Raw genomic sequence first — 25,443 nt, 5'->3', positions numbered from 1 at the left:
TGTCGTCGAAGCGTAATCTACCTGTTATCAGCAAAAATCCCTGGATTACTTCTTTCGTCAAGTGCCAGATCAACCAGACTGTGATGGATATGTGGGCCAGTAGGTCGCTAACAGAAATAGACGTGTTAAAAAGGCCACTAAAAAAATCTTGGCCTCAGACCGAGCTTTCGGATTGAAAAACTCTCGAAACCAGGACAGGTATATCTTAGGTGTTTCATCCTAGGCAGTAATCACAATCTAAATAACTAAATAACTTTCCGTCATATTTACAAAGAGATGAATATGACATTAATTTCTTCTAATAAGCCAGGTATATATACAGGGTGTTTCAAAACGGTGGAACCAATTTGAAACTGGGTCCGTCTCTTTGAAACACCAACCCTGTGTAATGAAAAGAAACTTACATATTACTAATTCTTGAAGCATCCAGCGTGCTACTCTCGACCTTCCAGACAACACTGCAGGTGACTGGTGCTGGTGACATCATTCGATGTCAGCAGCACCAGTCACCTGCCATTATACTCGCTGTGTATCTGTGACCGGATTCCAATGAAGTATGAAATGATCGTTTATAAAGAATTTTAATTAAATCGTCATAATTATAAAGTTTTCTGTTCATATTATATATCATTTAGGTTAGGTTAGATATAGTTAGGTTAAATTGGTATCTAACAACCAGTAAATGAACACATGCGATGAAAAGTTGGGCTCATACTGAGTTTAATTAATAATTCCAGTGAATTAATCCTTTAATTTCATTTCCATAAAATAGCTCGGCAAACAAATAGGTAATAATTGTGCCATGTTTGGGGGAAAAGATATTAGCAACAATATTATATTTAGAAGCGGTAAATTGTATCAGATAAATTATAGACCGGCCAATCAACGCACTTGACGGCTCAACGCCCGAGCAATGTCTCCTTAGTGTACATTGGCTGAGACGGTGTTGAGTTGGGCTAGGTTAAGTTGGGTTTGTTTTGGTTTAGCAAGTTTTTTGGGTTGATTACACTAATTCAGCATTTTTTTTAAATATCTTCTAGAGAAAATGCATCTTAACTCATCCATTTTCCAATTTGCACAAAATATTATCTTTATTGCTCAAATCAATCGATATTACATTGTTTTGGTGTCCCGTAGTTCGATCGCTAGCGCTCTCAGCTCACACACTGAGGTCCGGAGTTCGAATCTCCTCCGGTACGGCTGGAAAACATTAGGGACGTGTTTACATAAGACACCTGCTGTTCCAGTTCTAGTTCACCTATCAGTAAAATGGGTACCTGGGTGTTAGTCGACTGGTGTTTACCTGGAGTTTACCTGGAGAGGGTGTTGGGGGTCAACGCCCACGCGCCCCGGTCTGAGACCAGGCCTCATTTTGGATCAGGGTATGATCAACCAGGCAGTTACTGCTGTCCGCACGCAAGCTGACGTACGAACCACGTAGGATAGGGGCTTCTTGCAATTCTTGATGAACACGGAGTTCCACAAGTCTGGGCCTGGGGCAGAGTGCATGGGCATGTCATTTATTGCCTCTTCAAAGTCTTGTGGAGTTAGAATAATATCCGAGATTTTTGTGATGACCAAATTTTGGGTTTCGTTCATAAAAAATTCATTTGGATTGTCGACCCTTAGTCTGGACAGCGGCTCGCTGAACACTGAGTCATACTGGGACTTTAGTATCTCATTTCTTGGCTATCATCTGTGTATGTCCCATCCTGCCAAAGCAGGGGCCCAATACTGGATGTTGTTTTTCCCTTAGACTTGGCATAAGAGAAGCAGTATTTTTTTTTCAATTTCCTTTATGGCTTTTAGTTCTTCCTGTGATTCTTGTCTCCTATAAGATTCCTTCAGCTTAAGTTCGATATTTGCAATTTCATTGACTAGTGCCTCCCTTTTTATTTCAGATATATTGGCCCCACTCAACAGCTCTGTGACTCTTCACCTTCATCTGTATAGGGAACGTCTCTCTCTTTCTAGTTTACATCTTCTCTTTCTTTTTCTTAATGGAATGTGTCTTGAGCAGATGTTCAGATGCATGTTGTTTAGGACATCTTCCCAGCTTGTTTCATTTAGGACATGGTTTACTTGATCCCATTGTATGTTTTTGTTGTTGAATTTGAATTTCGTGAAGAGACCTTCATGACTGCTCACATTTTGCTGGTTCGGAGCCCTGTGCATACACGTCTGTACCTCTATTATGTTGTGATCTGGGTGTATTGTCTTTGATACAGTTATATTACGTATCAGATCGTCATTGTTAGTGAAGATGAAGTCCAGCATATTTTCTAGTCTTGTAGGCTCTACTATTTGCTGACTTAAGGTGAATTTGGTGCAGAGATTTAACAGTTCATGTGTGTCTGAATTTTCAGCTGAGCTGCCTCCCGGGGTGATCTCTGCTAAAACATTATTTGCTGTACTCTTCCATATTAGGTGCCTCAAGGTCAAATCTCCTAGTAGTAAGATGTTTGGGGCAGGAGTAGGGAGATTTTCCAGACAGTGGTCAATTTTCTCAAGCTGCTCCTGGAATTGCTGGGAGGGTGCATCTGGAGGCTTGTATACTACCACAATGACAAGGTTTTGGTTTTCAGTCTTTACTGCCAAAACTTCAACTACATCATTTGAGGTGTTTAGTACTTCTGTGCAAATGAGCGACTCTGTGACATATAGGCCAACCCCCCCTTGTTGCCTGTTTAGTCTGTCGCATCAGAATAGGTTATAACCTGGGATCCATATTTCGTTATCATAATGACCCTTTTGTGGGTCTCTGTGACTGCTACAAACATAGCATTTGACTCCGTGAGCAGTCCCTTGATGTAAGGATTTTTTTTTTTTGAGGGCTTTAGACCCTGTATGTTTGCAAAGACAAATGTTGTTGTATTGGTGGAACTTAGGGGGGTTCATTTGCTGGCTCTAATATTTGTTGTTCTGTAGTAGAGGCCGATGTCCGTGCCTCTGCTCCAGAAGTATTTTCAGGTGGTGTAGGAGTATTGTCATTTCTTGCCAGTCTTTTTTCCCTCTTGGCCCTAAAATTCATCTGTCCCTGGAGAGGTTGTGGCTCCTCTCTTTTGTTTCCCATAGTTTGCCTGGTCTGTGTCTTCTAGTCCCCTTTAGATGATGTGCCTGGCAGTATGCATTTTCTTTCATGGATTAATGAGTGATACATTTCTGGGTGAAATAAGTTACAAGAATGGAAGCTGCACTCTCCTGTTGTCACGTGGGTGCGGCATTTTTTGGAATGGTTAAAGGTGCATGACCCACCTGTTTTACCAGATATACCGTGCCTGAAGATACCCAAGGCATAGTATTTACATAGATTGTAATTCTGTTTGCTAGGATTTATTGTAGCTGCGTTCGCTGCTGGTGCATTTATTTTTCCTGTTTCTTCCCTATATCTCAACCCATGTATGGACATCAGTGCTACCACCAGGTTTTGCTGGTAGTGTGTCGACTATTCCCTAAGACATCATCCCATTTTTATCAATCTCCAGCAGTATCTCTATTATGAATCTCTATGGACTGAATAACGTTGTCTTCAGTGTCCTCTAATACCCTCACGAGCACTGTCTTCTAAGACATCACTAGGACCCTCTGGGGCACTGTCCTCCAGGACAGCACTAGCACACTCAGGAGCACTGTCCAAGACAGCCAAGTCACTAACACCCATCATATTTTCCCAGCTGTGATACCATGCTGACATATCTTTCAAGAAGGATGTTTAATTGCTGTTCTTGTCTTTTAATATAGATGTCATTTCATCATACAGGTGTATCTCGTTTGGGCAGACCCAAAAACAGTGTGGTCACTGGTTTAAAGTCCCTGCATGTACCATTGGACCACTGACCACAGAGATTGCAAGGAATCCAGGCCTGTTTTCGTCCCTTACCCTTTCTGCAGACTACACAGAACTTCATGGTAGTGGTCATTTTACAATACTCGACAGCTCTCCTAGCTAGCTAGTCTATAATTCCAGAAGTATTTAATTTTTTATAACAGTCTTTCTGATTTGGCTTTATTTTCAACGAAACCTTTTGAATCCGCCCGAATCCAGCGAATCCGGATGAGTTCAGTTAGTAGGCACTGTATATCTTTTGTCTAATGATCACCTTAACAATAGATCTGTCTATCTGTATTGTAACTATTTGTTGTAGTTACTGCTTGGATGTTTGATAAGGGAGCGTAGAGCCCTGTCAGTTAGTGAAACCAGTCAGAAGATACCTTGTTATCAACGAATCCGTTTGAATCCGGTCGTTTAATGAATCCGGGCAGATCCGTATTAGGCTCACTGGGTGATTTTGGTCTACCTCATGAAGAGGGCTATTGGAAAGAAATTAAACAGAGTAATATGTGTTCAGTTTGAGACGGAAAGTATAACTTGTGTGTTTGGGCGCCGGTGGCTTCAGTATATGAAGATTACTGGAGGAATAATGATTTTCGTTGTGTATATTGCGACTGCTGCTAACTACAGGTTTACCACACACTGTATACATCACTCCATCACAATAAGTACTAACAACTATACATTGTTTATCATATTTCTACAAAACTGTGCACTTTTCGTATTTCTTCGAGATTTTGCACCTTTTCGTATTTCAACAGGAATGTTTTACTCCCTGGAATCACTAATCGCAGATCAGGTACACTAGCAGACCTGTGTGGGAGGGTTCTGAAGACTGCTGGGAACTGTTTGCAACATGAACCTGCCTCTTTGGGCCTAACATTTCGGTTTTAAATTTTACCTTATCATTTATTATCCATATACTAGGGTACCACTGTGGTACACACTACAACACTATGTATAACACACTAATATCAGGGAGACTGTCTTTCCTCTAACAAAAAAGTTCTAATATTATTTTCACTGGCACGCTAGGCTTAAAGTTCCCCTCTGAGAGTATGGTTATGCTGCCTTATTGCACACTGATTCTCCTTTTTTGACCCAGTAGCTATTATTTTCTGCAATATTGGTTCCAAGCGCTGGAGGAATATGTCTTATAAGTTCCCTGGCAGAGTTTAAAGTTCTAGCACGCAAGAGAGACCGTGAACAACACAAAAGGACACGGCGGCACGGCGGCACGGTGGCATGGGGGCACGGTGGCATACACGGCGGTGGGAACAAGATTGACCTAATTTGTCCGAAATGCTCAGCATAACAAACGGCTTTCTATATAGTAATATGTTATTTGATGTCGGCTGGGCCTGTAAACCTTGTACATATACTTGTAGTAAAAAAAGGTATATTATTATTGTTATTATTGTTATTATTATTATTATTATTATTATTATTATTATTATTATTATTATTATTATTATTATTATTATTATTATTATTACTGTGAAGTCAGGGACCCATAGAGCGCCCAAGAAAAAATACAGTCAGATTTTCACTATTTATGTTTCTTGTAATGCGAAATATTATTAAGAGGACTGAGTACATTCCCACAGCTCAGGCGCCTTAGAACTCATCTGGATTTTTTTTAGCAGACACTGTAGAGTCTGACGGAAACAATGTTGATCATGCACCTCCCCCCCCCCATCAAGATTCATTAGGATTTTTTTTGTTCATTAGGTCTCTGCCGAAAGCTTAAAATCAGTTTGTCCTCAAGGAAAAACTGCCATCTTCCATGTACACTAACTTGGTCAGAATCAAAAGCGCATCTTAAAAACTTATGCTTTTTTTTATATTAATACAAAAATATCGCCGTTTTTTGCCATTCTGGTCATGCAGTGAGATCCATTCTGCAATAATTCACCATCCTAAACATAATGTGTTCCTCTTGATTTTCACTTAAAGTTTTTTCTAAGTGGCTTTCTCAGCAAAATTTCACAAAGGGAAGGTCGCGTGAATGAAAGCTGAAATTAAGCAATGAACATGACCTTTCATTCTACAATAGTAAGGAATTACTCCAAAAATTATATTACGATAGTAATAATATTATATAATAGTGTCTCAAAAAACACAGTCCTGGTTTTTTAGTTTGTTATCTGTAATAATGGAATTTGTTATCTACAGAATAAACTCCGGGTTGATAACAATATATTATCTGAGACCATTATTTTGCCAGTATTTAGAATATGTACTCCATGCACGCTCTTGAGAAGGGGCGCGCCATCCCTCCTGGGAAGTTATTCCAAGATATAACTTCCTGCATAGCAATGTCTTGAAAAAACAAACACATAAGCAGTATAATGTGATCCTTTATTGACAACGTTTCGCCCACACAGTGGGCTTTATCAAGTCACAAACAGATCTTTCCAGTTAGAACTGTTTGTGACTTGATAAACCCACTATGTGGGCGATACGTTCTCAATAAAGTATCACATTATACTACTTATGTGTTTATTTTTCCACCTTCCCTATTGTTACTCCACCCAGTGGGAGTTAACACGGGGACCCTCCAAGCGAGTTTTAAACTATACTTGGCGTTCTGCTCCCACCAAGTCTGTTAAGATGGAATTGCATTCTGTTTCTGTTTTATACTCTAGATGTTGGGTTTCTATATTAATATAACCGGACCTGATTTGACATGCTTATTTTAGCGGATTTTTTCTCAGTACTCACCATTTCTTTGGAAGGTTTTCTGCCTAGCATGTGAGTGACTGCTTGTCCGGCTTTAGGAAAGGTAGGGGGTGTGTGGACCAGGTGTTTACAGTGAAACATATAAGTGAACAGTATTTAGATAAGGCTAAAGAGGTCTTTGTGGCATTTATGGATTTGGAAAAGGCGTATGACAGGGTGGATAGGGGGGCAATGTGGCAGATGTTGCAAGTGTATGGTGTAGGAGGTAGGTTACTGAAAGCAGTGAAGAGTTTTTACGAGGATAGTGAGGCTCAAGTTAGAGTATGTAGGAAAGAGGGAAATTTTTTCCCAGTAAAAGTAGGCCTTAGACAAGGATGTGTGATGTCACCGTGGTTGTTTAATATATTTATAGATGGGGTTGTAAGAGAAGTAAATGCGAGGGTCTTGGCAAGAGGCGTGGAGTTAAAAGATAAAGAATCACACACAAAGTGGGAGTTGTCACAGCTGCTCTTTGCTGATGACACTGTGCTCTTGGGAGATTCTGAAGAGAAGTTGCAGAGATTGGTGGATGAATTTGGTAGGGTGTGCAAAAGAAGAAAATTAAAGGTGAATACAGGAAAGAGTAAGGTTATGAGGATAACAAAAAGATTAGGTGATGAAAGATTGAATATCAGATTGGAGGGAGAGAGTATGGAGGAGGTGAACGTATTCAGATATTTGGGAGTGGACGTGTCAGCGGATGGGTCTATGAAAGATGAGGTGAATCATAGAATTGATGAGGGAAAAAGAGTGAGTGGTGCACTTAGGAGTCTGTGGAGACAAAGAACTTTGTCCTTGGAGGCAAAGAGGGGAATGTATGAGAGTATAGTTTTACCAACGCTCTTATATGGGTGTGAAGCGTGGGTGATGAATGTTGCAGCGAGGAGAAGGCTGGAGGCAGTGGAGATGTCATGTCTGAGGGCAATGTGTGGTGTGAATATAATGCAGAGAATTCGTAGTTTGGAAGTTAGGAGGAGGTGCGGGATTACCAAAACTGTTGTCCAGAGGGCTGAGGAAGGGTTGTTGAGGTGGTTCGGACATGTAGAGAGAATGGAGCGAAACAGAATGACTTCAAGAGTGTATCAGTCTGTAGTGGAAGGAAGGCGGGGTAGGGGTCGGCCTAGGAAGGGTTGGAGGGAGGGGGTAAAGGAGGTTTTGTGTGCGAGGGGCTTGGACTTCCAGCAGGCATGCGTGAGCGTGTTTGATAGGAGTGAATGGAGACAAATGGTTTTTAATACTTGACGTGCTGTTGGAGTGTGAGCAAAGTAACATTTATGAAGGGATTCAGGGAAACCGGCAGGCCGGACTTGAGTCCTGGAGATGGGAAGTACAGTGCCTGCACTCTGAAGGAGGGGTGTTAATGTTGCAGTTTAAAAACTGTAGTGTAAAGCACCCTTCTGGCAAGACAGTGATGGAGTGAATGATGGTGAAAGTTTTTCTTTTTCGGGCCACCCTGCCTTGGTGGGAATCGGCCGGTGTGATAATAAAAAAACATTTATTTGTCATTTAGTCTTGTGGCTCGACTTGGGTCATTCGACGCAGACGAGAGAAGGTGGACAGCTAGATCTAAGCATTATATCTGTGACTTCACGTCGTTCTTACCCTCTATCTTCTCTTCTTCTGAGACCTATGTCTGCTGCCATTAGAGGAGGTACTGGTTCCTCCTCATCTTCTGGGACCAACTGTTGGTGACTTGGCTAGTTTTAGCGGATGGATCTTCCTTATGCCTTAGAATCAGCTTATTGAAATGTAGCCCGAGTCTTGCACAGATTTTCACTGTATTCTTATGATAGATGTATGAAGTTAATGAGCCTCTTTTTGTTCCCATATATTGTATCAAAAAGAAAAGTGATACTGATCGACTTTGCATGATAGAGCAAGATCCTAAAAGTCACAGTCGGGCCGGCGCACTCGCACATAGTCATAGCCGTTCCTGTCTTGACTAAGTCACTCCTGTACGTTTGCATCTGTGCAATCAACTGTTGCTTGTTTTCCACATTGACTAGAAGGCTCTTCCTATTCCGCCTGACAAATAGTTTCTCTGAGTCACCACTCCCTTTGCGCTCCACGACCTTGACTGAACGTTCGATGTGTGAAACTGTTATGTTGTAGAGTGTGGAAATACTTGTTTAAAGTTATCAGGAAGATCTTTGAGGTAATAAACAGTGCTTCGGTGGACACCCTTTCATCCTTGACCTCCTTTATCAACATCAACTTGATTATAGCTTTGTCTGAGCAAGGTTTCATTTAGCTGTTTTTATGTTTTATGGCAAAAGTGTGAAAAAATAGTTCATGGTTTCTGCCATATTGTTCTGAAGAGTTTTCGGTTTTACAAGGTTTGTCACAATATTGTGCTGGAGTTTAATTCTATCACTTTGCGTTAAGAGGTAAGTTTCACTTTCTTCTTCGTATTAGCTATAGTTTTGAAACCCATTTTCCATATTGGCTCAAAGACATCAGAATTTCTTTTGGGTCTTTGCTCCACAAAGGCAGCTTTTGCACCTTTCTCTTCGGCTTTTAACAAATGCTATATGGTACTGTAGCACCTAATGACACATTTTAGAGCATGATTTTCCAAACTGACCGATGAAACTGGCTAAGGGAGCTGGAAAATGCTTTCACTGTCTTCTGTAGACACTGATGACTCCTCTTTAATTCAGCTTTGGATGTCTTATTTTGTGCATCGTGTGTATCTGAGTCTGTCATGTATGTCACTGAAAATGTTACAGGAAGGAACTTGGAACTTACTTGAGAGGTAAGTACCCAGCGTTGATATGCAGCATCATTCCTTGTGATTCCTGAAAGACAAGCCCCCTTGCGCCCCTTTAGGAATCTTGAACGACACACAGGCACCATGGATAATGTTTCTCTAAAGTCTCTCAGCTCTAGATATTAGCAAGAAATACAGCAAACATTGTAATATACCTTGAATAGTTCTAGCATCACAGACGAAGTAGAGTTCTGACATTCCTATAGGCATTGCGCAATTGCCAGTGCAGTTATACTAAAATCCACACATGATCCATGTCTTTTTCCCCCATCTGCCCTTTGGAAACACATCGAAATGACCAGTACCTTTCAAAATCACTAATTTATCTTTTATAACTTAATAAGGGCAGTGTTGCGATGGTTTCCCCATGTTTCTCTCATCTGCCCATTGGCATCACCAAAAGAAATGACTAGTTCCTCTCAAAATAACTAAAGGTATTTCGGTCACTGCACGATCCAAGGAAGGTATCTCCCCTATTCCATAATCCCAGTTTCTTGTGCCTGGATGCACGAGACTGGAATTGTGCAGAGTGCCTCATAAGTTGATAATACGGTTATATATTATTGTTGAAGATTTGAAAGGACAATCAAGAGAGACATTCATGAGACATCACATGGAAACTGCTATTCAAATTTCTCTATTTAAAATTGTAAATTAGGACATATATAGTCCAAATCTAATTCAAACCTTTCAAAGAGACCGAAATTCTAAACAAAAATCAAGCATATTAAGTTTGAAGCAGCTCAGATATTAAATGATCAAGTTACCAGCACAGAAAACTTGAAGCTAATCAAATACGACTCTGAAATTATCGCATGAAAAGCACAAAAGCAGTATTTCATTTTTTTCCATTTTTTCCAGCAGGTTAAACTCAGTCCAAACGTTACTCTACGATGCATTACCAACAACTAGGAAAGTAAGATTTATTTTGATATTTATCGTCTACTCCATTCACATCCGAGTAAACTCAGTCTGTTTTCTAGGTGTTGAAAATTTCTGTGACTAGTTACTTAGTTCTAGGCCTAACTTTTTGCAACATGTTCTGATTGATGCCCATTATGACCTTGTTGTCGTATCCCCGCATGAACTCTTTGCTTATTTTATAGAAAAATAAACGATATTTCCATGCAATTACTCGAGAATATGTTTTCATATCAACTTCAAATATCTTGTATGTAGAGAAAGTTTTTGGTTGTTATTGGACTGTACTAAAGAATAGCTACACTAAGATGAACTTTCTGAAATATATAATGAACAGCTGAATATAACTAATTTTTTTTAAATAACCTAGTATTTTGTTATAAAATTGGAGAATTGTCCGTTAAACAATCCAGTACCTACTGGAAACCGATGTAGAGAGGCAGTCTCAAGTAATCGCACAGAATCTCTTATCATAATTTCTTCAATAAAGGTGTCATATTGAAACGAGTACATCACGAAACGAGTTTGAACTTTCCACTAAGCATGATGCGATTGTAAAGTCTCAAGTAATCGCACAGAATCTCTTATCATAATTTCTTCAATAAAGGTGTCAATATTGAAACGAGTACATCACGAAACGAGTTTGAACTTTCCACTAAGCATGATGCGATTGTGTTGAGAGTTGAATCCGATCTTACGGGACGTTCTGAAGTTATAGCATGGATGCCAATATCCCGATTGTTTAATACAATTCTCAAACTTGGAATCTTAAGTTTTTCTAAGAACAACATATGTTAGCTATGAAAGTATGAAACCTTTCTGGTGAGACATTCTCCAGTTATTGCATATGAACAAATAAGTCCCACTTTTTTCTTAGTTATGTTACACAATTAACAAATTTGTACCTACACTGAATAAAGTATTTTAAACCTTCCTCTTAGATATATAGTTATTATCGCATTTCTTTATAGTGATATTCATAAATTGGCACCTACATAGTCCTGTAATAATCTGAACAGCTGGTTTGTTGAACGATCTCAGTGACCTGAGAACTGTTCTCGCCCTCTACTTATAAACCATTCATGTGTATTTACTCTTCTTTGATGATTCCCTCTATGAAAGTTATGAGTACAATAATCAATTGAAGAAATGTTGATTTACGCACCTAATAGTTCAATAGGAAATTTTTATTTGGATATTTGTTTAGGGCGCATTATATCTTGTACATGAATGGTATACAATACCGACAAGATGAAAATTAGACACACATCGACACCATGCCTAACCCTTCTAGGGTAGGGTAGGTGCCTGAGCCCGAGCCTTTAGCTCATAAGACTGTCATTCCCATTTGTCCCCTTGGGGCGGGGATGGCAGACGGAGAGGCCTAGCTTGTGGCTAGGCTTGGGGACAGTTTGTCCCAAAGATGAGGAGGTACTTGTGCCTCCTCCCATGGGAGACTTAGGTCTCAGACACTCCCTAAAGTGGGAGCCAAGGCGGCCGGGCCACCACTTGGAAAAGGCCCGGGCCGGGAGAATACCGGCTAATCTTTAATAATAATAATAATAATAATTAGACACAAATGCAACATCTGGGTATCTTTAATGTAGATGTTTCGCCATCCAGTGGTTTTATCAATACAAATTCTAGGACATAATTTGAAGACAGTAGAACTATATACAAAAGGTGAGGTAATCAGTCCCTCAGCCTTGGAGTTGGTGTGAGGCGCATGGTAGTTGTGAAGAATCTGGAGAACAGGCAAGAAGGCTGGTGCTTATATACTGGCGACTACGGTGCTCTTCACACCAACTGCAAGGTTGAGGGACTGATTACCTCATCTTTTGTATATAGTTCTACTGTCTTCAGATTATGTCCTAGAATTTGTATTGATAAAGCCACTGGGTGACAAAACGTCTACAATAAAGATACCCAGATGTTAAACATGTGCCTAATTTTCATCTTGTCGGTATTGTATACCATTCATGTACAACTTGTCAAACACTGCAACATCATGGAATCTTGGTTCAGAGGACATCTCCACAACCTTCTTCACTTCTACGAACCCGTCCTTTGGGTATGACCTACATCCACTGGAGAATCCCGCCTGCCAGTGACTATGCCCTCGTCTGCTACCCGTCTCCTTTCCACCTGACGCCAGTATATAAGCACCAGCCTTCTTGCCTGTGCTCCAGGTACTTCACAGCTAGGTGCTCTTCACACCAACTCCAAGGTTGAGGGACTGTTTACCTCATCTTTTGTATATAGTTCTACTGTCTTCCACTTATGTCCTAGAATTTGCATTGATAAAGCCACTGGATGGCAAAAAGTCTATATTAAAGATACCCAGATGTTGCATATATGTCTAATTTTCATTATATCTTAACTGAAAATGTTAAGGAAAGCTTTATAAATTGTAAATATCATTAAAAAATTTTGCAGATAGTGTGATTAAGAAACCTCATGAAGTACCTGAAGCCATCTTGGATATCTCTTCTCCCAACTTTACTTTTGGTGAGCAACTGTCTTTAAATTCGATTTGACGGTAAGTAGTTTTGTTGCTAATTAAAGCAAATAAGTTTAAAAAAATAATTGTTTGTAATCAACGAACCATGTTGCTCTCTAAAATTGTTTTTTATTTAAAGAAGCTATTGTTTCAGAGTGTGGTCTGAGCAGTCCTAGAACCGTATATTTTCCCTGTGACAAATTCGAAAGTTCCTTTGGTAGGAATCTTCGGAGCAATTTCAACACATCAATTGAGGCCGCAGTCGGCGGAACACCGGCAGACATAAATTCCTGGCCCTGGATGGTAGGTGCCTTAAATTTTTCATAACAATATACTTTTATAATTTCCTAAGCTCAGTGCCACTATGGTGAACAACACAGATTAAACACAAATGCGAGGCTGATAGGTTAGGTTAGGTAAGGTTTGTCAGGAAACAGGACAAGTGTTTCCTGACGAGGGTCTTAGTCAGATGATGACCCGCCATTGGAGCTTATGGTCATCTACCCAAGGAGTTCCGTTGGCTTACTGGTCCACCCCTTTAAAAATTATGGTCATATTTAACCAGGCTGACAGATGGAAAGAATTTTAAGGGATGTCCAGTATTTTCCTTAAATTCAATCATATATTTATGCTAAGTAAATAAGTAACCTTTCACTACGAACAATTTGAAATATAAAAACAACATTACAAAACTGCAATTTGCATATTCTATCTCAGCTACGAGACAAACAGCAGAAGAATGAAGCAACGTTTTTTATGATGGTGCCTATTCAGCCCAGTAACCATAACAATCACCGTGTAAATAAGATAGATCGGTGTTAATGATCTGAAACCCATTTGGTAAGGCATTCATAAATAATTGCATGAAAACCAGTATTTAAATTTTCACAATTTCTTCAATTAAATTTGAAAGCTGTTTTCTACAGCTCCTAACAGCGAATGCAGAAAATTTTCTGAACTTTTAGGGCTTAAGAAGCACATAAGTTCTCCCGTCTCCTAATATTATGTACATTTTGTCACTATAATGTACCTTGTCCATAATTACTATCGCATTTGCTATGTCTATTTTTTAAGGTGAAGTCCAGGATCTTTCCTTAATTCATGGTATAACTTAACAAATCTTTGATGACAATTGTTGTTGTAGAGATGTGAGCAAAGCTCAGCCCTTAAACTCCTCCATTTATTACATGGAAACCAGTTTGTTGAATGTATTTAAGCACATCCAAATTTACACCACTGAAGGTGAATCTTCCTTCTTCTTTAATAAAGCCACCTTAGTTGAATGTCTGAGTCCGATAAGTGAAAGGCATCCTATTATTATTATTCCGTTTGAACGACTCCAAGTTTATTAACTATGGTAGTAAACTGTCAAATCATCATCTACATAGACTGAACCTACTGGATAATGCCTTCTACAGAACATTCATCAGTTTCTACATAACATTCATCAGCTTCTACATAACATTCATCAGCTTCTACATAAGACTGAAGCCTTTCAAAAGAGGAATGATCAAATACATTTACTGGGATTTAACAGAAAAATAATTCTCACTATTTTATGCCTTAAATTAGCAAATAATTCCATATGAGTTTCCTTCTAATTTCCTAGCTGTTCTCGTCTTCGTGTTGTTTCTTTTTAATTCCATGAGGAAATGAATTATAATTCTTCCCCTGTAAGCAATATGTGTGTCGTAGAAAGAGACTAAAATGGCCGGAACAAGGGGACAGAAATCCTCTCCTCACTTTCAGTTACTAATTAGATGTGTTGCGGTTACTGTGCGATCCGATAAAGGTATCCTTATATTTCATAACCGTGGTTCCCTTACTACAGCTATATTGAAATAGTGCTGAGTGAGGCACAAGGTTACAGAAGAAGAATTCATAAGTCATCACATAGGAAGTAATAAAAAAATCAATAAAAAAGGTAAATTTGGAATGTCATATCATACGGAATTACATACTATAAGGATATGAGATTTTGGCTAATAAAAATCCTCTTTTTAAGAAACATCAGCTTTGAAGCTAAACTGAAGAGACATTCTCTTGTTATCTCAAAGATATCATTATCTTAAAATTTACAAGAGTTTGAAACTGCTAAGAAGTAGCATTACCAATTTACCATCGTTGAAGGTTCGTATCTAATTCGTTCGACATATAAATTATCGCATGAAAAGCAGTATTTTGATTTCTCCAATTTCTACAAAAGAAAAAATAAACTAGGACGTGCATAGGACAAATCGCTTCAACATTTTCTTTTAGTAGCAACGACAAGCGTTTAAAAACTTAAATATGTAGGTAAGTATATAGGTACTTAAGCTTTGTTTAAGCATTTTGTACATAACATATTTTTTTTATAATAATCTTCGGGCCACATAGATGTTATGGATACATTAAAGCACATTATATAGATTTAACCTAAGATAGCCCAACAAAATCAAACACTTTTCTTATCTAATGACTCCTGGAAGGAAACTTGTCTGAGGTGAGATGGTTAAGCTTGTCTTGCGTTCTGTACGATCCAGTAACATCCGATGATGATTTTCCCACTTGCCAGTGTCATGTAGCATCCAAGATGGAGTCCAGTACCTCACTGTGATAGAAACTTGGTGAGGGATAGAAATCCTACAAACTGTATACAAGGAACATATTAGGATATAATTTAGCAGTTGCTCGTGCTTCTAGGAAGACAGTGTCTCAGGTAGGAGAAAGATGAAGGAACTTAATGAACCAATAACCATATCAGAAAAGTGACAATCAACAATCAAAACTCCTGCCGTGAACGTACCAGAAACTTGCATGACTTAAAACCATTATTCTGGCAAGAAACTCAAGGGTGGGATTTCAATGAGTTTCTACTATGATATATTACAGAGTAACACACTGTAAGACCATTTTACTACCTTGACTTTCATAGTTTTTTGTTAAGAGTGATTGCGGGTCTAAAAAGTCGTTTGAGCTTTGTGATTCATTACTTTTGGATGACGAGAATTTCCCTTACTGGATAGACCCATCATTTTCTAGATCTAGAACGACACTGCTTCACATCTCAACTAATTACTCAAATTGTGAAGGAGCAAGTTTCTTCTAATGGGTACTTTTGGAAGATAAGGAGTTTCGCATTGTTAGGTAAGACACATATGCAACATTTAGTTATCTTTATTTCGAAACGTTTCGCCTACACAGTAGGCTTCTTCAGTCGAGTACAGAAAAGTTGATAGAAGCAGAAGATACTTGAAGACGATGTAATCAGTCCATCACCCTTGAAGTTTTGAGGTGGTCAGTCCCTCAGTCTGGAGAAGAGTATTGTTCCATAGTCTGAAACAATATGGAGTTGAAGTGACAGGATGGAGCCTTATATACTGCCAAGAGGCGAAACGTTTCGAAATAAAGATACCTAAATGTTGCATATGTGTCTTACCTAACAACCTGTCGGTATTTTATACCATTTAGAGTTTCGCATTGTACCAATGTTCACAATTTCTTGTTCACTTGAAAGGCTCTAATTATGCCGTAAAAAAGCAACACTATAATGTTACTTGCTCTACAAAGAGAATTTTTTTTTTTTTTTTTTTTTTTTATCACACTGGCCGATTCCCACCAAGGCAGGGTGGACCGAAAAAGAAAAACTTTCACCATCATTCACTCCATCACTGTCTTGCCAGAAGGGTGCTTTACACTACAGTTTTTAAACTGCAACATTAACACCCCTCCTTCAGAGTGCAGGCACTGTACTTCCCATCTCCAGGACTCAAGTCCGGCCTGCCGGTTTCCCTGAATCCCTTCATAAATGTTACTTTGCTCACACTCCAACAGCACGTCAAGTATTAAAAAACCATTTGTCTCCATTCACTCCTATCAAACACGCTCACGCATGCCTGCTGGAAGTCCAAGCCCCTCGCACACAAAACTTCCTTTACCCCCTCCCTCCAACCTTTCCTAGGCCGACCCCTTCCCCGCCTTCCTTCCACTACAGACTGATACACTCTTGAAGTCATTCTGTTTCGCTCCATTCTCTCTACATGTCCGAACCACCTCAACAACCCTTCCTCAGCCCTCTGGACAACAGTTTTGGTAATCCCGCACCTCCTCCTAACTTCCAAACTACGAATTCTCTGCATTATATTCACACCACACATTGCCCTCAGACATGACATCTCCACTGCCTCCAGCCTTCTCCTCGCTGCAACATTCATCACCCACGCTTCACACCCATATAAGAGCGTTGGTAAAACTATACTCTCATACATTCCCCTCTTTGTCTCCAAGCTATTAATAAAATTAATTATATAAGCTATTTATTAAATTAATTATTTAAGCTATTCATTAAATTAATTATATAAGATATTAATTAAATTAATTATATAAACTATTAATTAAATTAATTATATAAACTATTAATTAAATTAATTACATAATCTATTAATTAAATCAACTATATAAACTACTAATTAAATTAATTATATAAGCTGTTAATTAATTTAATTATAGAAGCTTTTAATTAAATTAATGTGGGATGTATAACCTAATCAGTTGCTGGTTAGTGTGAGTATAATTAAGGCATTTAAATACATTATTCCTCTGATAATTAGTAATAGACGATTGTAACAATTTTCATATTTATTCCTCTTCAGATTATTAATGATGATATGCTGTGCAGACTTCTTAAATTTGCACACTGAATATTTAGAGAGCAATCCTAAGAGTTGCTTCTTCCAGCAGACTTCAGCTTCAAATGTTGGAGATGAAAGTTATCTCTGTGAATGTTATAATTTGTAGTTAATTAATACTTTTGTATATGTTGATAAAATAAGTAATCGTAATTGCTTTCCACCAATAACTGTGCATTTTTGTTACAACATACTGATCTTTTAATCTCTTTTGTTGAACTTAATTTCTACAGATGAAAATAATGTAATTTAAATAATATCATCTTGTGTATCCTCAGGCACTGCTGGGAGAGCGGAATACCCAGGGAGTGATCACCTGGCACTGCGGTGGTGTTCTTATCAACGATCAATGGATACTCACAGCAAGACACTGCTTCCATTTTCAGTGAGTGTTTATTGGAGTAAAAATTTGTACATTCTTTCAAAAACACTTTTTTTTAGCGAGTCAGTGAGTGAAGCTTTTCCTACTGATGTATTATCTCCATACCTCACACATCAACAAATAATTAAAAATGGCGCTCATTTTGTAATATTAAACTTGTAATAAAGTTGGTAGAATTACCGACAATATGTAAAGTAAAAGGACACAAGTGCAACTAATGTGACATTTTATTGTGGCAACGTTTCGCTCTCCAGGAGCTTTAATGGCTTGATAAAGCTCCTGGAGAGCGAAACGTTGCCACAATAAAATGTCACATTAGTTGCACTTGTGTCCTTTTACAATACTAAACTTTTTACACCTGGGATGTTTTTATCCATAAATGATTCCCTATTGTCAACTTGAGCTTGTTTTTCAACACAAATCTTGTAAATGCATCCCGATGTGACTCTTAGGTTTGTCAAGTTTTATCATTATTAATAATGATAATTAAAAAAATTTTTATTGACGCTACACTAATGTTAAACTAGTCGATTCAGTGCAACATGCAAACACCAGCAGCGTCTAGCAAGAAATACGAACCTTGGAGCAGTCTGGTGTTGTGTGTTGCATCCTAGATTCCCTAAAAAAGACGTCCAATGGAAACTACATGTATTTCCGTCTCTGAGTGATCTAAGAAAGTTGTCACAGTACTGCATAACCCCAGACCTCCGTACGTCAGTGCTTGCGATAAGACTAGTGCAGAGTGAGGGATAAGTCTATAATTCAGTGAAGTGTTAGCGTTGAAGGTTTGAAGAGAATCAGATTTGTTATTCACAAGTTATAACTGGACACATGTCTAAATTTGTTGAATAAAACTGTCAGATAAAGATATATTCAGCTCACCCTCTTGTTATCTCACAGGAACCAATATCCTAAAATAAACCAGCCGCCAGAATTTGAACTATAGGCAAGCAGCACTGAAAGTTGAAGGTAATTAGTTGAGACACTCAGATATTACTGCATGAAAATGAGTATTTAAATTTTGGCAGTGTCTTCTCTAAAGAAAAAACAGATTGGGACCAACACTAGCCAAAATAAATGAAACTTTGCCAGTGTTTAAGGTTTAAGTAAGAATGCAGGTAAATAATTCAATAAGATTTATTTAATGAACATTTAGAGTTAACCTACTGTTACGCAGTGAAATGCAGAAAAAATATTTTATAAAATAATGCTCTATAGTACCGGGATTGAACGCGTTTTATTCGTGTCAGTCAGGCAGTGGCCAAGACAGGAGCAGACGAGAGGTGTATTTAGTTCAGTATGAGTCGGGTGGTGATGGGGTAAAGTCATCATGTTTGGGCGGTAGTTTGAGTAGATAATTTTGGTAAGTTTTTTAGTGTATACTACAGGTGTTTGTGCTTAAGTGCTCTCATGTTTGTTTGTAAGGCCCTAGTATGCAGAGGCCTGTTTATGAGAGAGTACTATATAGTGTTTTACCTGCTAGTAATTAGTCTACCAGACAAGTGAAGACGGGGGTGTGCATGTCTTGGTGCCTCCCTGATGATTTATTTTGTTTAACTCATTAGTAGCAGTGTACTAGTGAGATAATGTGAACTGCAGTCTGGTGTTTTTTTGGAGTAGTTTGTAAGTTGATTATAAGTTACTTATTATTAATACGCAAGTATAATTTTTTATAGGTGGGTTTTTGTGTCCTTGCTTATACAACATTAATTATTTGCACTCATGCTTCTTAATTTGTATGAGTACATGCTGGCCCTAGAGTTGCTGCTGTGTTTTTCATTGTAATTTTATAACCCCAAGACAGAGTGTGAGCAACCGGGACCTTTGTATTTAAGTTACGACATCAAAGTCGTAACACTTACGATAACCCAGTCAAGTCCAAGACTGATTTATTGTAATAATGTTAGTAGAATTACCGACAACATGTAAAGTAAAAGGACACAAGTGCAATTAATGTGACATTTTATTGTGGCAACGTTTCGCTGTCCAGGAGCTTTGTCAAGCGAAACGTTGCCACAATAAAATGTCACATTAGTTGCACTTGTGTCCTTTTACTTTACATATTGTCGGTAATTCTACCAACATTATTACAATCTGTCGGACACCGCAACATAATGGACATTTCATGCAGACGTTATTTGGACACCCTTCTTCGTGCTCACAGCTATCGCAACAGACACAACTTCCTACAAGATGGCCTGGCAGAGAAGGTGATCCCTAAGTCTACTCCCGCACAACTCTCCTTCTCCAAGCACCCCTTCTCTCCAGCTACCCAAGCTTACTTAACTGAATGTGCCGATGAACTTTCTAACATCGCTAAGGAAACCTTTGAAACTGCAAGGAATATGAGGGCCAATCTTCAGATTGACCAACACACTGCTGAGCATATTCTCAGCACAGTCACCACAGCCAACCTCCAACAGAAGATCAAACTCAATCGCAAACTTCAATACCTCTGCACTAACAGTCGTTGGAAAGAAATGGGACGCGAATCCCTGATAAACAACTTATCGTCAAGCACCTTAACTGAGTATCGGCCATTAAAGACTGATGATACTCACAATTGTTCTATTATAATCAGGGGAAAGTGTTAAACCAGGAAGAGTCATACAGAATGTAATGTACCCGGATTAGATTCAAGCAAGATGAGCATAAGTCCAATTCACTGGATCGAGAACCAAATATCAAGGCAAAATAATGCAACAAAATTAAATTGGTAAAATGGCACCTACATACTCCATTAATAATACCAACCTTCTTTTAAGGAGGATACAAGAAGGTTTGTATTTTGAATCCAATCACAGTAAATCTTCTTTAGTTGCCACATGGCAACAAAATAATGATAAAAGATAAACTATTTCTATAAAGTATATCTTGTAACTAATTCGGAAAAGGTGACATTTATATACTGTAGAGTAAGACCTTGGATATACAGAGTGTTTCGGGAAGCCTTAACATACACTTAAAACCACTTATAACTTTTAATTACTACTGAAATTTTTTGCAGGAACAATTTGTTGGCATTTTTAAGTAAGACAGTTCTTAATGACGTGCTTGCAGCTCATTACGAATGTTGGTTAACTGCATATGCTGATACTAATCTAAATTTCAGTATTACTGTACAAGACACAAAGAACTGAAGGCCCAAAGAATGTACTTCATCTCGAGCAAAACTTAGTTTATACTATTCTTAAAATTTACTCAGTTAATTCATAATAAAAACCTCTAAAGAAGATATAATTGCAAAGTTTATCAGAATGCGTGGTAATAGTTACTTTAAATACAATGCAAATATTGTGACATAGTATATGCATCTAAAGAAAGGGAAGCTGGAAGATGGACGTCAGGGACAGAACTGGATGAAAATAGGTTTCAGGTGCTTGTTAACAGTGGCTTTGAAGAGGTTGACAGGTAAGAAACATTTGGAAACTTCAGGCATAGAGTTCCTGATTTTAGAGCCTATTATTCGCTTTGAGCCTTTACACACGATGGGGGTATGAAATGCCTTTTAGTGTCTTGTGTTATGTCTATGAGTTATGTTTCAGCTATCATGAAGCATTTCAGAGTAAATTTTGTTATTATAATTGAATGTTCTGTATATATAGTATGAACAGAAGTATGAGTGAATATTATGTATATTGAGTAAGTTTAAACTTGTGATGAGTGGAGGACTGTGTTGTCTGGCACTGAAGTAGTGTACATAGTAACATATCTTAGAGAGGATGTATACTGGTTTGAACACCTTTGTTATTTGCCGGATGTGGATACTGAACTTCGTGTTGCTGTCCAGCTACAGACCTTAAAATTTTTTCTAGTACATTGAGAGAACTGTTAATCATTATATTTAGTTAAATATTTGCATCTTTGTTCACAAACATCATTTAGGAAATCTCTTCACTATTAAGAGATCATCCTGGTCGATATCTTTAAAGGTGCCACTCGGGGTTACCAAATACACGTCACACTGTGTTGCTTCCTTGGCTTATCCAGGAATATTAATTATGTTGGGTTAATAATGTTAAGCAATATCTTTATCGTCTTTCTCCTTGTCCTGTTCCTCCTTCACCACTATTCTTCCTCCTCCTCTTCCTCCTCCTTGCCTCTCCTTCCACTTCCTCCTCCCCTTCTTATCATCCTCCTTATCATCGTTCTTCTCCTCCTCCTCCTTCATCTTTTTTCTTCTTCATTTTCTACCTTAGGATGTTGTTAACAGAGATGATCTTGGTGTATACCTCTGGAGGCTTCTGTGCTGACAGTCTTATCAGACTGCAGGGGTTTGTCTCAGAAAATTCGCCATAAACGTTACAGATCGGAGTCTATAGGTTATTCACTTAAATCAGGTAGGATGGATTTGGGTTAAGTGTTATTTCTTTACACGTGGTGTGTTCTGTGTTATCTACTCTGGCTTCCGTTCTCATAGTCAGTCACTTGATGGTCAAAATTTGAGATTACTCTACACTTTTTCAGTAATAAAAAATAATAAATCGTTCTCACCTGCTCTTCTGAGTTTTTAAGCATCTTTAAAAAATTCGGAGAGTGATAAAATAAGAAAAATGGTAATTCTATCTATATTTGCAAGAAAATTCAAATGTCTTCTATGAAAGAAGGAAAGTAGGTGGAGATAAATTTTTGACTGGATGTAAAGTAAGAATGTATCAGAATATAGTGATGCTGATGCATATCTTTTAGTTTTCTCCTTAATTATTGCAGTCAGGATTTAGTTGGAAGTGGCTTCAATGTTTCTTGAGGAATTAGAAGCCAGTATGTGGCGTGGTCGTGGCCTGGTGGCTAAAGCTTCACACGGCTTCACTGGGTTCGATTTCCGGTGAGGGTAGAAACATTGGGCATGTTTCTTTACACTGGTTGTCTATGTGAGTGTTAGTCGACTGGTGTGGGCCGCATCCTGGGACAAAACTGACCTAATTTGCCCGAAATTCTCTGCTTTCTATATAGTAATATGCCACTGATGGCGGCTAGGTTTGTATACCTTGCACATGTAATTGTAGAAATAAAGATATTATTATTATTATTATTATTATTATTATTATTATTATTATTATTATTATTATTATTATTATTATTATTATTATTATTATTATTATTATTATTATTATTATTATTATATTGTAATAAGGATTAATACAATTGACAGAAGAATGTCTTAAAAAGGATTTCCTTATGTATAAATTATGTTTCTAAATAGAGTTAGAAAGTATATGAATGAGTGGTGGATGAAAGGAGGTACAAGATGCCTACGAAGATAGATGGAAAAAAAATCACAGCACAAGATTTTATGTGTAATCTTAGTGAGAGAAACAATGTTATAAAATTAACTTACGCTGTTTCATTTGTTGCTGTCATGTACTTGTGTGTTGGTTGCCTCTTCTACCAGTCTATGTTGCCTCTTCTACCAGTCTATGTTGCCTCTTCTACCAGTCTATGTTGCCTCTTCTACCAGTCTATGTTGCCTCTACCAGTCTATGTTGCCTCTTCTACCAGTCTATGTTGCCTCTTCTACCAGTCTATGTTGCCTCTTCTACCAGTCTATGTTGCCTCTTCTACCAGTCTATGTTGCCTCTTCTACCAGTCTATGTTGCCTCTTCTACCAGTCTATGTTGCCTCTACCAGTCTATGTTGCCTCTTCTACCAGTCTATGTTGCCTCTTCTACCAGTCTATGTTGCCTCTTCTGCCAGTCTATGTTGCCTCTTCTACCAGTCTATGGACGGGTTGGAAGGACGTTGTGAAGGGAATTATTAATACCCCGGCTAACAATGGTTTCACTTCATGTTTAAAAATCATATGTTTCTAACTCATGTTTTTTGACGCTGAATTCAAATCTAAACTTGATTTTGCTCCAACAATCCCAGTTTTTTTGTGAAATAAACTCCACGTAGACAGATTTCACCAAAACGTAGCCGTAATGGAGATAAGATATCAGAGAAATCCTGATGGACAGATTAAATGTCTGATGGACTCTGGTGCGGAGGAGCAACACTGAACAAAAGCGATAAAGCCTGAAAATTCTGAAATAAATACATTTGTATATGACTCAAGTCCTGCAGGCCGGACTTGAGTCCTGGAGATAGGAAGTACAGTGTCTGCACTCTGAAGGAAGGGTGTTAATGTTGCAGTTTTATAACTGTAGTGTAAGTGCGCCTCTGGCAAGACAGTGATGGAGTGAATGATGGTGAAAGTGTTTCTTTCTCGGCCACCCTGCCTTGGTGCGAAACTGCCGATGTGTTAATAAAAAAAATGACTATATTGGAATTTCTTTGCAAATACAACACCTAAAATTAATGTTTATACATAAGATAATACCAATGATTGCTAGGTAACATATCATGTGGTTTTTAAACTTTAAATAGCCAAAATATTGATGATAAAATTTTACGTAATAGAGATTGGGATTTTGTGGGTAGCGATGTCTTTGAGCAAATGAAAAAAATGTATAAGTGATGAGTGAATGATGGTGAAAATATTTATTGTTTGATCAACCTGTGTAATAAGAATTGTAATATAGGTAGAAAATATATTAATATAATTCTAGTTGTTCAGAACGAAGAGTGAAAGTTTGAATGCAATTTGAAAATAATTGATATTGGAAATAATAATTTCCCATTATACAGATAATTTTCCTTAGGAAATAATGATACATCCTCAGAGTACTGATCAGTGTTATTACTTCAGCAATGCAAACATTGTACGACTGGGCGAACACGACTACAACAGCGGCGATGACTGCGCTGAGCCTCACGACTATGAGGTTTCTGAAATCGTTTTCTACCCTGACTACACCTATCCTCAGGCCTACCACGACCTGGCAGTCCTCAAGCTCGCCCACAAAGTTCACATACATGTTAGTGCTTATTTTATTTTCTGTGAGTTTGCGATTGTCTTAATAACAATCAAGGAATATGTCACTAAGTTTGACTGACTCCTCACATTTTTAAGTAAGAATATTACTTTCATTGTAAATTAATCACGCTTCCATATCAGTGTTTTTTATAACTGCTTTACACATCAGCAAGTCAAGTTATAATATCCACTTGCCTCCTCTCACTCCTACCTAACACTCTCATAACCTGGTGAAAGTTCAAGCCCCAAGGACTCAAAACCTCCTTTACCCCAGCCCTTCATTCGTTCCAGGGACGACCCTTACCTCTCCCTCCCTCCACTCCTGATTCATACACCCTCCCAGCATCTGAATAGTACTTTTGGTAATCCTGCACCTTCTTCTAATCACCAAGCTCCGACTCCCCTGCTTAATATTCATATTACACATTGTCCTCAAACAAGACACGTACATTCTTCTTTTATTGCCTCCATTGATAAAGTTCTTAGTCTGCACAAATGTCTCAGTGCATCAACCACTCTTTTTATCTTCATCTATTTTATTGTTTTCATGTTTCATAGACCCATCATCCACCGACAAGTCGGCTTTCAAATATTTGATCACATTTATTTCATTCAATTCGTCTCTTTAATTTGATATTCAATCTTTCATTGCCTAGATTATTTTTGTTAAAATCATCTGCCTGCACTTTCCTCATTTAATTTTTTTACTCACATCGCTCGACCATTGAAAAAACTTTATATAAATTTCCTTAATAATAGAAATTTATCCAAGAATCAACTTCTGTCTACATACC

The 25,443-nt window shown here is 38.1% G+C and overlaps 1 protein-coding gene across 1 annotated transcript in view; it reads left to right on the top strand.

The window, feature by feature from the left end:
• Positions 1-25,443, top strand: part of LOC128691084 (venom protease-like) — an 88,618-nt gene that overhangs the window by 36,498 nt on the left and 26,677 nt on the right. Inside the window, exons 3-6 of the mRNA XM_053779878.2 lie at positions 12,681-12,752; positions 12,899-13,047; positions 17,690-17,796; positions 24,482-24,650. Of these exons, the coding sequence (XP_053635853.2) occupies positions 12,681-12,752; positions 12,899-13,047; positions 17,690-17,796; positions 24,482-24,650 (497 nt within the window). The remainder of the gene's footprint in view (positions 1-12,680; positions 12,753-12,898; positions 13,048-17,689; positions 17,797-24,481; positions 24,651-25,443) is intronic.

This window comes from Cherax quadricarinatus, chromosome 27, assembly GCF_038502225.1.
Source record: "Cherax quadricarinatus isolate ZL_2023a chromosome 27, ASM3850222v1, whole genome shotgun sequence".
Classification (NCBI taxonomy): domain Eukaryota; kingdom Metazoa; phylum Arthropoda; class Malacostraca; order Decapoda; family Parastacidae; genus Cherax; species Cherax quadricarinatus.
Note: the sequence above shows the minus strand (reverse complement) of the source record. Positions and strands in the feature narration are given on the sequence as shown.